The 13,359-nt window shown below is 36.9% G+C and overlaps 1 protein-coding gene across 1 annotated transcript in view; it reads right to left on the bottom strand.

The window, feature by feature from the left end:
• The window catches only part of ubtd2 (ubiquitin domain containing 2), a 45,368-nt gene that overhangs the window by 14,994 nt on the left and 17,015 nt on the right, over positions 1-13,359 (bottom strand). Inside the window, 1 exon segment of the mRNA XM_067424196.1 lies at positions 5,038-5,274. Within this exon segment, the coding sequence (XP_067280297.1) occupies positions 5,038-5,274 (237 nt within the window).

Raw genomic sequence — 13,359 nt, 5'->3', positions numbered from 1 at the left:
ACAATATTCTGTTTTAACATCGACATTGCGATGTGCGCATGTGTGATAGTCACATCGCCGGAACATGCGATGTGAAGGGTAGTAGCCCATGGTGTATTGAGAGAATGGTAGCACACAGTAAAACACGAGTTTGTTGCTGGAGTGACATGCACCGCGTGCCTGCCCAGTGATTGGTTCGCTGAAGAGGATCCGAAGAGGGGAAAAAAAGGTTTGTACCAGAAATCATCTTTTTGGGACTATTTCGGCTACATAAAGGAGGATGTTGAACAAAAAGAGGTACTTTGCATGGAGTGTCTTGTGACCAAAAAACAAGAAAACACCACCAATTTGTCTGATCACTTAAAACGGCACCACAAAGATCTTTACGACTACAAAGCAGGGCTCGACATTAACGCTTGTCCGGGACATGTGGATGTTTTGAAGGGACAAGTGAAAGAGAATTTTACTTTCCTGGCTGACAAGAGCCTGATTAAAACAAAAAATAACTACCGAATCACCAAAATGCAAGAATGTTTGTGCATTTATTTAGTGTAAGTGGCGATCGATTGTGGATAATATTATATAATGAACTGATGATAATAAGGTCGCGCTGTTGACGCTTGTGCAGTCTCTCGAGGAGAAATCACAACACTAGAGCGTTTTCCTGAATACCATCACGACTGAAACTGACACTGATTTCATATGACAGTTCCATAAACAACTAATTAACATTCACTTAAAGTCACTTACATTTTAGATGCAATTTAGTCTGCGTTCACAGCAGACCCGTAACACGTCTCACTCATAGCAACAAGCGTGAACGATTCAGCGTTTGAATGAATCGTTTGAATGAACGACTCAGTGACTCATTCATTAAAACGGTCACCTGCTGCCACCTACTGGAGGTTTAGTTTCATGTTTGCACATACTTTCCAACATTTATTTTTGCCACTTGTAATGAAGCTTGCTTATTAGTGAAATTATTAATATCACGGAATGGTAATTATTGACTTTAGCCTGGATTGAAGGCTCTCAATATCGCAATATATATCATTGGGGGGAAAAATATCGCAATGTAATTTTTTTCCAATATCGTGCAGCCCTAGTGTGTATATATTTAATTTGTAGTACTTTTATGTTTTTTATGTATATATAACTATTATTTAAATATTACTATTTAAGTTTGTTTATTTTTATTTGTTTAAGGTTTAGTTGAGTTTCAGTTGTTTATTTATCTCCTGTTAGTAATTTTAGTAAAAACTTAAACTTAAACAAGGCAACATTTCTAATTTTGCGTTTAAGTTGCCGTTTACGATAAATCAACTTGGCACCCATTTATATTAATTTTTACATGTATTAGTTTATACATCTTAACTATGTTTCAATGTATTTTTCATCAAAACCACTAATTTTATTCAAACAATTTTTTTTAAAATAATGATTATTAATGAAATTGTATTAAATTGTATTTCTGAAATAAATCGTCATAGAATAGTATTAAAACTGTCCGATGTATAAATTAACATATATAATACATAATACATATAATTTACATAATATATTTGATGTATTTCTGAATAATTTTATAAATACAGAAAAAAATAACATTATAACCAAAAAATATACATTATATCTTACTGTGAAATCCAGAACACATCCAGCAGCATGCTAACAGTCTTATTAAGGCATATATTGTATTATATTAATCCTGTAGCTGAACTGGTGCTAGCCACATTAAGGTCACGGGTTTAATAACCAGAGAAAACATACTGTGAAAGAACTGTGCAATAAAACCATTTGGTACAATCAATAAATGTAAATGATCATCACCTGATCATAGCAGCTATTCAAACTTCAGTAAAACAAAAAAAAAACATCCTGCCAATTCCTACTGCACAACTAAGACGAATTCTAAGGTGGAAAATAAAAGTGAGAATGACTAGGGGGAAAAGTATGTTTTGATTCACAGGAAGGGGTTGATTCGATCTGCATGTGTCCTGTTGGAGAGCTCAACTGCAGCCTAGTAACAGCGAGAGGTTTTTTTCCAAGCCGTCACCAGGCAGCCGGGCTCTCAGGAGACGCTGACAACTGCCTGCAAGAATCTCCAGCTGCACCCAGACAGATGTAGACAATGAAAACCGCACAGAGGAACACAGGGAAGTTCATATTTATTCAAATGATGACATAGTTTCATGTCTGAACAGTGGCCAATAGGCTAATATATGCTGTAATATGCCAGCTCCTGAGACTATGCAGTTAGTGAAAAGTGGAAAAATTAATGAAGAAAGGAAATGACTGAATTGAAAACATTTCTGTATAATAAATAAATCTAACTAAGGGTATGTTTACATGACAATGGTGTACTAAAACCGGAAAAGTTTTTTATTTGCATTTATCGTGTACAGACATAAGTATTGTCAAAACGATTCACATGAAAACAACTAAAACTGCTGTATTCTGCTGCCAGGCCAGTAGTTGGAAATGTCCATTTGTAAAGACAATGAAAGACATCATGTGCATGTAATACACATACACATGATGTCGGTTCTCACAAATGTGCATTTTTACATTGGGATGATAACGGTATCACTTTCGAATAAAAAAATAATTAAATAGAGCTGTCAACCCGATTAATTGCGATTAATAGCATCTAAAATAAAGGTTTTACTATATCTCTTTACATAAATATTATTTTCTTCTTAAAAACTATATATATATATATATATATATATATATATATATATATATATATATATATATATATATATATATATATATACCCACACAACTAAAGGATTATTAGGAACACCTGTTTTATTTCTCATTAATGCAATAATCTAATCAACCAATCACATGGCAGATGTTCAGTGCATTTAGGGGTGTGGTCCTGGTCAAGACAATCTTCTGAACTCCAAACTGAATGTCAGAATGGGAAAGAAAGGTGATTTAAGCAATTTTGATTGTGGCATGGTTGTTGGTGCCAGACGGGCCGGTCTGAGTATTTCACAATCTGCTCAGTTACTGGGATACCGACTGATTCAAGCTGATAGAAGAGCAACTTTGACTGAAATAACCCCTCGTAACAACTGAGGTATGCAGCAAAGCATTTTTGAAGCCACAACACGCACAACCTTGAGACGGATGGGCAACAACAGCAGAAGACCCCACCGAGTACCACTCATCTCCACTAAAAATAGAAAAAAGAGGCTACAATTTGCACAAGCTCACCAAAATTGGACAGCTGACGACTGGAAAAATGTTGCCTAGCCTGATGAGTCTCGATTTCTGTTGAGACAGTCAGATGGTAGAGTCAAAATTTGGACTAAAAGTTTCCAGACTAAAGTTTTTCACAAGGAGCACAGTTTCCCCCAAGTTAACATTTTAGGGGCGCACAGCCAGAAATTTAAGGGCCGTAAATCAACGTGCTAATTTCCACTGTACTACTAATAAATACTCAAAGAATTACAAAATCTCGAGCCAATAGCATTTTGAGTATGAGATGTGAAGGAGCATTTTTTGAATTCAGTGAACGCATACACCCTTAACTGACCAAGATCCTTTTGATTCTGAATGAGAGATCTAGTTCATGAATGAATTGAATAAACTGGTATTATTATTATTATTTATTATAATAATTATTATTATTATTATTATTACATGTTGTTCATGACGTTAACCAGTTAATGAACCAGTTGTTGAATGATACTGATAGCAAACAGGTACAGCTCGGCTCGTGTAGTTTGGCATATTTGCAGCAAAGAAAGAACTGTACACTTTACCATTGTAATGAAAATGGTGTAATAACACAGGCTGATGGTTAAATGATAAATGATTACTGTATAGAGTATAAGCACTGGTTTTGTGTTTGTATTATATATGTTTGAATTGGTTCTTCTTTTAAATAAAATGACTTTGTTACATTTGAGTCATGCACTTATATAAAAACTGTAAAACAAATAAAAAGATGTGACAGTATCAGTTAAATACATGCCCAAATTTACTGGTTGCACAAGTGCACCATTTGGTGGCAGTCTGGAGCCCTGTAGCTATTCAATTTTGAATAGCTATTAAATACCTCAATGAGCTCAAATGTTGTGGGCGGGCTGAGTTCAGCTGGCATCCAGGCTAGTAGTTCACATTACCACTTTACAATATTTCAATAACATCATTTATTTAGTAGTTTATGCTATTTTCTTACACACAATGAAGTATTTAAAGTTAAATGCACAATGTAAGACATGCAAAAAAAGACAAAAGGCTAACAATGTGGAGATCAATATTTGTCTGACAATGTATTTTCACAGACTGACACGTCATGTCTCTAGCTTAGACTACAGTATTTAAAATAGCATATATTCATTAGTTATATTCCCATTTTAGTTTCCAGAGCAATCCCTGCAAAGTCTTTAGGTTAACTATAGAAGAGACAAGGATTAGTGTGTGTCCCACTCGCAACCCTAATGTGCAGGACAATTGCTTTTTTATACTCTACCAGACATCAGAGGGCAGCCATAAGATGTGTCATTTAAAAGACATTCGCTCGGAAGGATTGAAGAAAATTGCATGCATTGTTAAGAACTAAAATAAAAATGATGGAAAATAAATATACGATTTTTGTTTACATGCTCTTCTTTGACTACTGCATAGTACATCACAAATGCACGTATTGCCACCTATTGGCACATTTACCTTGCGCATGTGCTGTTGTACGTGGGCTGTCCATGTGGTCACACAAATTAGCCACGGACCCCCGATGACAAAAATTACATTATACTTATACTTTGGGCTTAACATGTTCAATTGGCCTTATGTGAACCAAAAACATATTTGGAAATGTAAGTCATACTTATATTTAAATTTCACTGCATCATGTAAAGTGCTTAGGATTCATATTCCATATAACTGACAGAAGAAGAATAGAAAGAGAAAATAATATTTTCAATATATTTCAATAAAACGCACTAACAGGAAACAATCGTATTTACCAAACTTACCAAATCTCAACACAAATGTCTGGTTTAAATCAAAGCACGCTGGTCTGTGACATGTGACTCTTACCGTGTGGTAACGTTATGCTGGCGCCATCAATGATGGCTTGAGCAAGTTCGTGGTCATTGCTCTCAAAGGCCTGCGCAGCTGCCTTAAGTGCATCCCAGATTTCCTTGCGGCCTTCAAAAGCCGGTGCCGTATCCCAGAATTCATCACGCTTGCTCCGCAGCTGGCCATCGGTCATTGGGTAGTCGCTCTTCCATTTGGGCTTCTCTCTCTTCAGGGGCTGGTTTCGCCCCAGTGCAACTGCAAAACAGAGACAAACAGGTCAAAATACAATAGGATGTTCAAGATCTGTACCATTGCTGGAAGCATTAGCGTAATAAAGCTAATGACGTCAACTTGAATGCCTAAAACTCCCTTACTGTGGTGAAAGCACTGTAACAGAGTGGTTTATTGCTTTTATAACAGCATTATTATGAGACATATTCACTTAATGAATGTATTACAGCTATCAAATGATATTGACATTGTCCATGGCGCAATCAGATTTCAGAGCCTAAGCTATCTAAGATATACACATTTATCCTTGATGACCATATGGCAGAAACTAAATGTGTTTACTGAAACAGCATGACTTGATCTCAAGTGTTTATATTTGCAAAACTGGCATGGGGTGAAAATAGAAGGAGGGTTAACAGTTGTGGGGGAGGTCTGCCAGTAACATTAGCTCCAGATTGGACCCTAAAATTGTTCTTAAGGCTAAATATGGTTCTTGATCAATGTAGTATATCAACAGCAAAAATACACCAGCACTGAATATCATTTTGCGCTTTATTGATAGCAAATGGCTAACAACACATGAAGGTGCAGGTGTACATTTTTTGCAAATTGAAACAATTTTTACACAGAGAAACAAATTAGACTATTTTAGAAATGTTATTTAGGTGATGTACATTGATTAATATAATATAATATAATATAATATAATATAATATAATATAATATAATATAATATAATATAATATGATATAATATAATATAATATAATATAATATAATATAATATATAATTATAAAATAATAGAATAGAAAATCACATAATAGAATAGAATAGAAAATGTAATATTTATCTACATAGGACAATCAGTATGGTTTAAATACGTTCAAAAAATGCATTCAAATAAAATAAAACAATTAAATTAAATTAAAATAAACAATAGTATTATTATATAATATCATACATTATATTTTATTATTATATTATATTATTTTTTTATTACATTATATTATTATATTACATACATTTATATAATACTCAAGGTACAGCATAAGCATAAATGTATATCTAAACAAAACAAGCAAACCATATAACACATAATATACACTCTACAGACACAGTGGAGCCTGAATTAATAACACAGTCTAGTGAGATGAATCGCATACACATTCTGATATACCAGTCCAAGAGAATAAATACAACTGCACAAATAAAAATGTCCAAACAAGGAATCCCTGCTACAGGCACAACATCAAATGCCAAACTCAAACACATGACGGTCACAGCCGCTGCACTGAAAAAAGCCTTTGCCAACATACAGTCACTGCAAAGAGAGCTTGAACTGCCACCACAAACCACCAACAACGTGTGAAAAGCTTATGAGATTGAACCCAATAATGTTCTTTATGAATATGGAGCATGACCGAGAAAAACATGGATGAAAAGGGGGGGAAAAACAAACGGCTCTGATGTGATACAAAAGCTCCATGCATCCAGGCCACTAGGTGTCAGTATAGAGTAGAGTTACAAATAAGAGTCTGATAAACAAAAACTAGACCCCGTTCATGAAACAAAAGCATAATGAATCTGTGTTTACATTTTTCCAACATAAATTTTAGTTGGTAGGAAAGAACTTTACACATTAAACATTAAAATGTTCTGTGAATTGAATACTTATTGTTAAACATATGACCTATTAGTTTAGTTTGCATTTTTGCAATATAATGGAGCCCAACCTGAGAAAGGAGTCCGGAAGGTTCCACTGCGTTCCTGGACATGTAATTGAGTAACTGTAATTCATACACTCTAAAAACTCCAATTAATAAAATGTTGGAAGAGCAACAAAATATATGTTGAACTAATTTTCTTACTTGTGCTTAGTTAAAGGCACAATATGTAATGTTTCAGCATTAAAAATATAAAAGATCACTATATCTATGTTATATATTTTTTAAAGTTGTGTGTTTACATTATCCCGACAGTTCCAATTAACTTCTAAATCCAGAGAAATTAATATTTTAATTCGAAGACACGGACCGTGTCTTTATTTCCGTTATGTCGCCAGTCTTTCACGTCATATCCACGTTTGCGTCTTGCTTCCTGCGGAACTCGGCGGAACCTATGGGCGGAACCGCCAAACTCAAAGAGGAACACTGACAGACAGTATAAGGGGAACCCCCGTATAAAAAAGTCTGTATGATAATGGATCATGACTACTCTTTGCCTGTACGTTTTGCCAGCTCAACAAAGCGCAAACGTACGGGTGAAAAAAATGACCCGAGAAGATTTTGGGACAGTAGAAGAAGCAAGAGACGTGTAAACCTAGGAGAAGCCTTTGAAAGATGGCGAAATCTTCGTGACAAGCTCGGACTGCAGAGAGATGCTGATCTCGCTTGCGTTTTAATAAACAAGTCATTTAAGTAACCATTCAGCTAACATAATAATCATATAATCATAACATGCTGTATGTTTGCATATTGCATAGCGATCTTGACCACATTGAGACGCGTTTAGCTGAATACGTAATGTTATACATTTTGTATCGGCTTTTCAAACAGGCGGATTCTCTGTTTTTGGAGACTGAAAGAGCTATTTTTTTTAAAACGGATTCAAAAGTATTTCTATCCGTATATTTGGTGACACGATGATGTCATGTGTAAAACGCAGATGGACTAGCTATTATTGGTTTTATATGTAGCTGGAGAAAGTAACGTTAGCTTCATAAGGTAATATGCCACTATCTTGGTCAATTAATATAAGGTGACCGTCACTTTTATCATATGTTAATACTAGCTACATATAATATTGATTTAATAATGATCTACTTATTCATATATCTCTGAGTTCCAAAATAAATGTTTATTAGAATGATTGATGAACGTGGGGAGCGACACAGCGCGTGTTCCTATGAACAACGTATTGCTGGTGCTGGTTCTCTCATTTACTGTTTTATGTTGGTAATGATAAACTAAATTGAAATTTATTTCCTTATTGAGCAGTTGATATACAGAATGTTCGACAATCGCGGATGCCATGTCAACATATCTATAATTTGAGTAACTCAAATTATGATGCGCGGTTAATATGTCAACATAGCCTACCAACTTATAGGTATGTTGACATAGCGACCGCCCGCACAACATTCTGTCTCACACATTAGCTAATGTTACTGATAAGTTTGTTAAGTAACGGTAGCTCGCTGCTATTTCATTAGATTGACATTACATAAAGTGAAAAGCCGTAACTAAACTTAACAATAATAGAGATGTAATATAACAAATACCTTGTCAGTGAACATGTTTTCTGCTGGAGATGCCAGATTCGCTGGTTGACAGTGGCAATAATGACAACAACTCCCATGAGCCCACGCACTTTCCCGACGTCATCAAAGTACGTCTGTTGTTATTATTTTGAATGAGTGACCCCTAGTGGCCAAAAGTTGCATACTGCACGTTTAAGAAGACAGATTACATTAAGTCTGCAGAAATATATTTGAAAAACATTAAATTAATTGATATTTTCAAATCCAGTTTACATTTAGAATTGCAAATGTTGACTGGACTAAAAAACGCGAATCCAGTCAATATTTTATAAAAGTAGGCTATGACCAACACAATATTTTACACACAATATTTTACTATGGTAAATAGATTTTTGTTTGTGCTGTTGAAATGGGCTGTTAGAAACATTTGATAATAGCCTATATCAAAACAATATTTGTGAAATTAGATGTATTTTCGATATTTGTTTATTATGGTATCTGCATTATATTAAGATGGATCCTACAACACTTACATATTACATATTTAATATACATATAATTCATGAACATATGTAGTTAATTGTGGCATTCAATCTGCCTAATTTTAATGAATACGTACAAGAGCTTGTTTGACTACGCGGAAGGATCTGTATTGCTTGTTTGATTTCGCAGAAGGATCTCTGGGTTCTTGTTTGATTTCGCGGAAGGATCTCTGGGTTCTTGTTTGATTTCGCAGAAGGATCTCTGGGTTCTTGTTTGATTTCGCGGAAGGATCTCTGGGTTCTTGTTTGATTTCGCAGAAGGATCTATGGGTTCTTGTTTGATTTCGCGGAAGGATCTCTGGGTTCTTGTTTGATTTCGCAGAAGGATCTATGGGTTCTTGTTTGATTTCGCGGAAGGATCTCTGGGTTCTTGTTTGATTTCGCGGAAGGATCTCTGGGTTCTTGTTTGATTTCGCAGAAGGATCTATGGGTTCTTGTTTGATTTCGCGGAAGGATCTCTGGGTTCTTGTTTGATTTCGCGGAAGGATCTCTGGGTTCTTGTTTGATTTCGCAGAAGGATCTATGGGTTCTTGTTTGATTTCGCGGAAGGATCTCTGGGTTCTTGTTTGATTTCGCAGAAGGATGGGTTCTTGTTTGATTTCGCAGAAGGATCTCTGGGTTCTTGTTTGATTTCGCGGAAGGATCTCTGGGTTCTTGTTTGATTTCGCAGAAGGATCTCTGGGTTCTTGTTTGATTTCGCAGAAGGATCTATGGGTTCTTGTTTGATTTCGCAGAAGGATCTATGGGTTCTTGTTTGATTTCGCAGAAGGATCTATGGGTTCTTGTTTGATTTCGCAGAAGGATGGGTTCTTGTTTGATTTCGCAGAAGGATCTCTGGGTTCTTGTTTGATTTCGCGGAAGGATCTCTGGGTTCTTGTTTGATTTCGCAGAAGGATCTCTGGGTTCTTGTTTGATTTCGCAGAAGGATCTATGGGTTCTTGTTTGATTTCGCAGAAGGATCTATGGGTTCTTGTTTGATTTCGCAGAAGGATCTCTGGGTTCTTGTTTGATTTCGCAGAAGGATCTATGGGTTCTTGTTTGATTTCGCAGAAGGATCTATGGGTTCTTGTTTGATTTCTCGGAAGGATTGAGATCAAAGGACTTCGCGAGGTTCACCAGAGAGGCAGCAGCAGCAAGTGTTAATGATTTAGGGTGCGTTCACACTTGTAGTTCGGTTCGTTTGGTTAGTTTGGTCCGGACCAAAAAACAAAAACAAACATAATAGTCCTGGTCCGCTTAGCGTTCACACGGGCATTTTTAACAGCGAACCTAAAGTTACCGAACCAAAGGCACAGGGAGACGCTCACAACCTGATTGGTCGGTTTATATGACGTAGGAGCTCGTTTACCGAACATTCAAAACAATGCTGTGTGCGGATTACACGCGCGGGCATTTTATCCGTGTACATATGGCATTATTTTTACCAGAGAACTCATGAAGAGCTCATGAAATGTTCACAACATTCAAAACAACGCTGTGTGCTGGATTAAACGCGATCATTTTATGCGTGTAACACATATGGCATTATTTTTTTTACCAGAGAACTCATGAAGAGCTCATGAAATGTTCAAAACAACGCTGTGTGCTGGATTAAACGCGATCATTTTATGCGTGTAACACATATGGCATTATTTTTTTTACCAGAGAACTCATGAAGAGCTCATGAAATGTTCAAAACAACGCTGTGTGCTGGATTAAACGCGATCATTTTATGCGTGTAACACATATGGCATTATTTTTTTACCAGAGAACTCATGAAGAGCTCATGAAATGTTCAAAACAACGCTGTTTGCTGATTAAACGCGATCATTTTATGCGTGTACATGTGGCATTATTTTTACCCGCTGAGAGCTCATGAAGAGCTCATAAAATGTTCAAAACATTCAAAACAGCAGCAGGATTTCCTCCGTTGTGCAGAACAGAGACGGCCGTTCTGTCGTCTACCTGCTAATAACGCAGGAACGTTGATGAGAAGAGCCAGGTATGCTTTTTGTAAGTTTTTTCTAGCATTTTCGAAACATGCTCGTCTGACCAAATATTGATTAGGCACTTCCTAGTTGCTCCATGTTTGCCCTCTAACGTTAAAGTTACTCATTTTGGATACACCGATCTTTCCGCGTCGTCAAATCAGCTGCATTATGCGTCGCATCTTGTGACATTACGTCCGGTTTTTGGTCCGTTTACATGTCTTTGGTCCGTGTTGCGTTCATATATCAATCGAACCGCACCAGAGTTCGTTTGGAAGCGGACCGAGACCCATCTTTTTAGCGGTCTCGGTCCGCTTGTTTGGTGCGCACCAGGGTTCGGATGGCAGCGTTCACATATGTTCAAATGAACCGCACTAACCGAGCAACCGCACCAGGGTTCGTTTTAATCGAACCAAACATGACAAGTGTGAACGCACCCTAAATTGCAGACAAATATGTCGGACATATTAGGATCGTGTGGATATTTAACGTTAGAAGTGAAGTAAGAAGTAAATATATCCAAGGGAAATAGGGATTATTTAGGCCTAGTGATGTCTACGTCAAGTTCACTTGTCATCGAATAAATGATTTACGTTACGTTAATGTGGTTTTTAACCATGTTTAAGTAATAATACATCATTTTGTGTTACACTATAATACTATATTACGTATTTTAGATTTAATCTCAGTGTGTTGTGTGCTATTTTTGTGTCAGACAAACTTTCTCTCAAACTATAGGCCAAGGTGCCGTGGTGATTTTTATACGAGCAAATTTACTGGAACATGTCAAACGTGTAACTTAATGTAGGCCAAATAATGTACACTATTTAGGGTTACGTGGTTGTGTTGAACATGATTTTTCATGTTCCAACTTTTTAAATTGTCCCGTAAAGTTAAGGGAACAACATAACCACGAATACTAAATAATAATTAGTTGAAAGCACTAGAAATTTTTTACAGTGTATGGTGCAATGCGGATTTCTAATTTTTGCATTTGAAAGTTCCTCTGTTAGCTTGCTGACATATTTATAGCTAGAATTTCCTGTTCAGAACCTCACAGAATCTTAAATGTTTGAGTTTACAAACCTAAAACTGAGGCTCCACGCCATGCTTACTGATAAAACACCCCATATGAAAAGCAAGTGGATGTTTGTGGCACATATTGTACCATTCTGTCTGTACCTTTTAGAATAAATATACCGCAGTTATGGCATTTGTTGAAAGCAAAACCTTGAGATGCATTGCAGTCCCTATAAACCAGCACACAGATTACAGACATACAGACTCCCGGTCAATAGCACTGGCAGAATTACCAAGGGCTGAAACCCAAGCTGTTACATCAGAGGGCCTGAGATGTCTTTTGAGAAAAGGAGATTTATTGGGTAAAACATCTGGCTGCTATTATATACAACCTTTCGGTCTGGAACACAGGTTGCAGAACAACCAAAGCCTGCGATAATGCTACCCAGCGCTAAGATGTTCAGTGATGAGACACAAAAACGAGCCATTTAAAGACAAAACTACAAGCATAAAACGACAGACAACGAATAAAACAGCAACCATTGGCCATTAATAATTCAGGCACAGCCAATGAATCAGTATAGCACTTTTTATGACCCAGAAACACCAGAAAAACAACCCAGAATCAATCCTTGTCGTCTGATACACCACCTTACAAATGCAAGAGGGGGGGAAGATTGATGTTCTGTGTTCTGTGTTCACTTCCTGTTTGTCTGCCTTGTGAAGCAAGGCTATTCCTTGGTGACAAAGCAGCTCGCTGATGACCCCTTCCTGTTGTCAAAGAGCCAGCGACAAATGCTACTTAGTGAAAGGAAATCAAAATAATATATGTCTTAGTTGGTTACTGCAGAGTGCAGACTATGTTCCAGTTATAGGCAATTTCCTCTCTGTTTGCGAAAAGGAGATTGTGATCAATTTCAAGTGCCCCTATGGTGCTATTTTTTTACGGTTATTTTTTGGTTCTTTTTCTAACTTCGCTCGGTGTTTCACTATGGGAATCGCTTTGGGCGTGACCAACTACGGAAGCTCCAATGACACCACGTCTGTCCTGACAGACAGGTTGACCTGAGATCAGGCTCCGCCTCCACCTATATTACTCAGGTCGACCCCTCACAAAGTCATTCGCGCTTTCTTCCCGTGAGGGACTACAACAAGCTCTCTCAGCACGTCCGACTTCGTTGCTGATCTCGCTGAACTGTTCAACAGGCGGACCGTTATTGGATTACGCCACCGAACGCGACATCAGTGGATTGGACTGTGTTGAGCGACATCGGAAACACCGAATAGTGTCCGCGTCAAGGCGAGCTATTCTCTTCGGACT

Source organism: Pseudorasbora parva, chromosome 18 (genome assembly GCF_024679245.1).
Source record: "Pseudorasbora parva isolate DD20220531a chromosome 18, ASM2467924v1, whole genome shotgun sequence".
In the NCBI taxonomy this organism is placed as follows: domain Eukaryota; kingdom Metazoa; phylum Chordata; class Actinopteri; order Cypriniformes; family Gobionidae; genus Pseudorasbora; species Pseudorasbora parva.
Note: the sequence above shows the minus strand (reverse complement) of the source record. Positions and strands in the feature narration are given on the sequence as shown.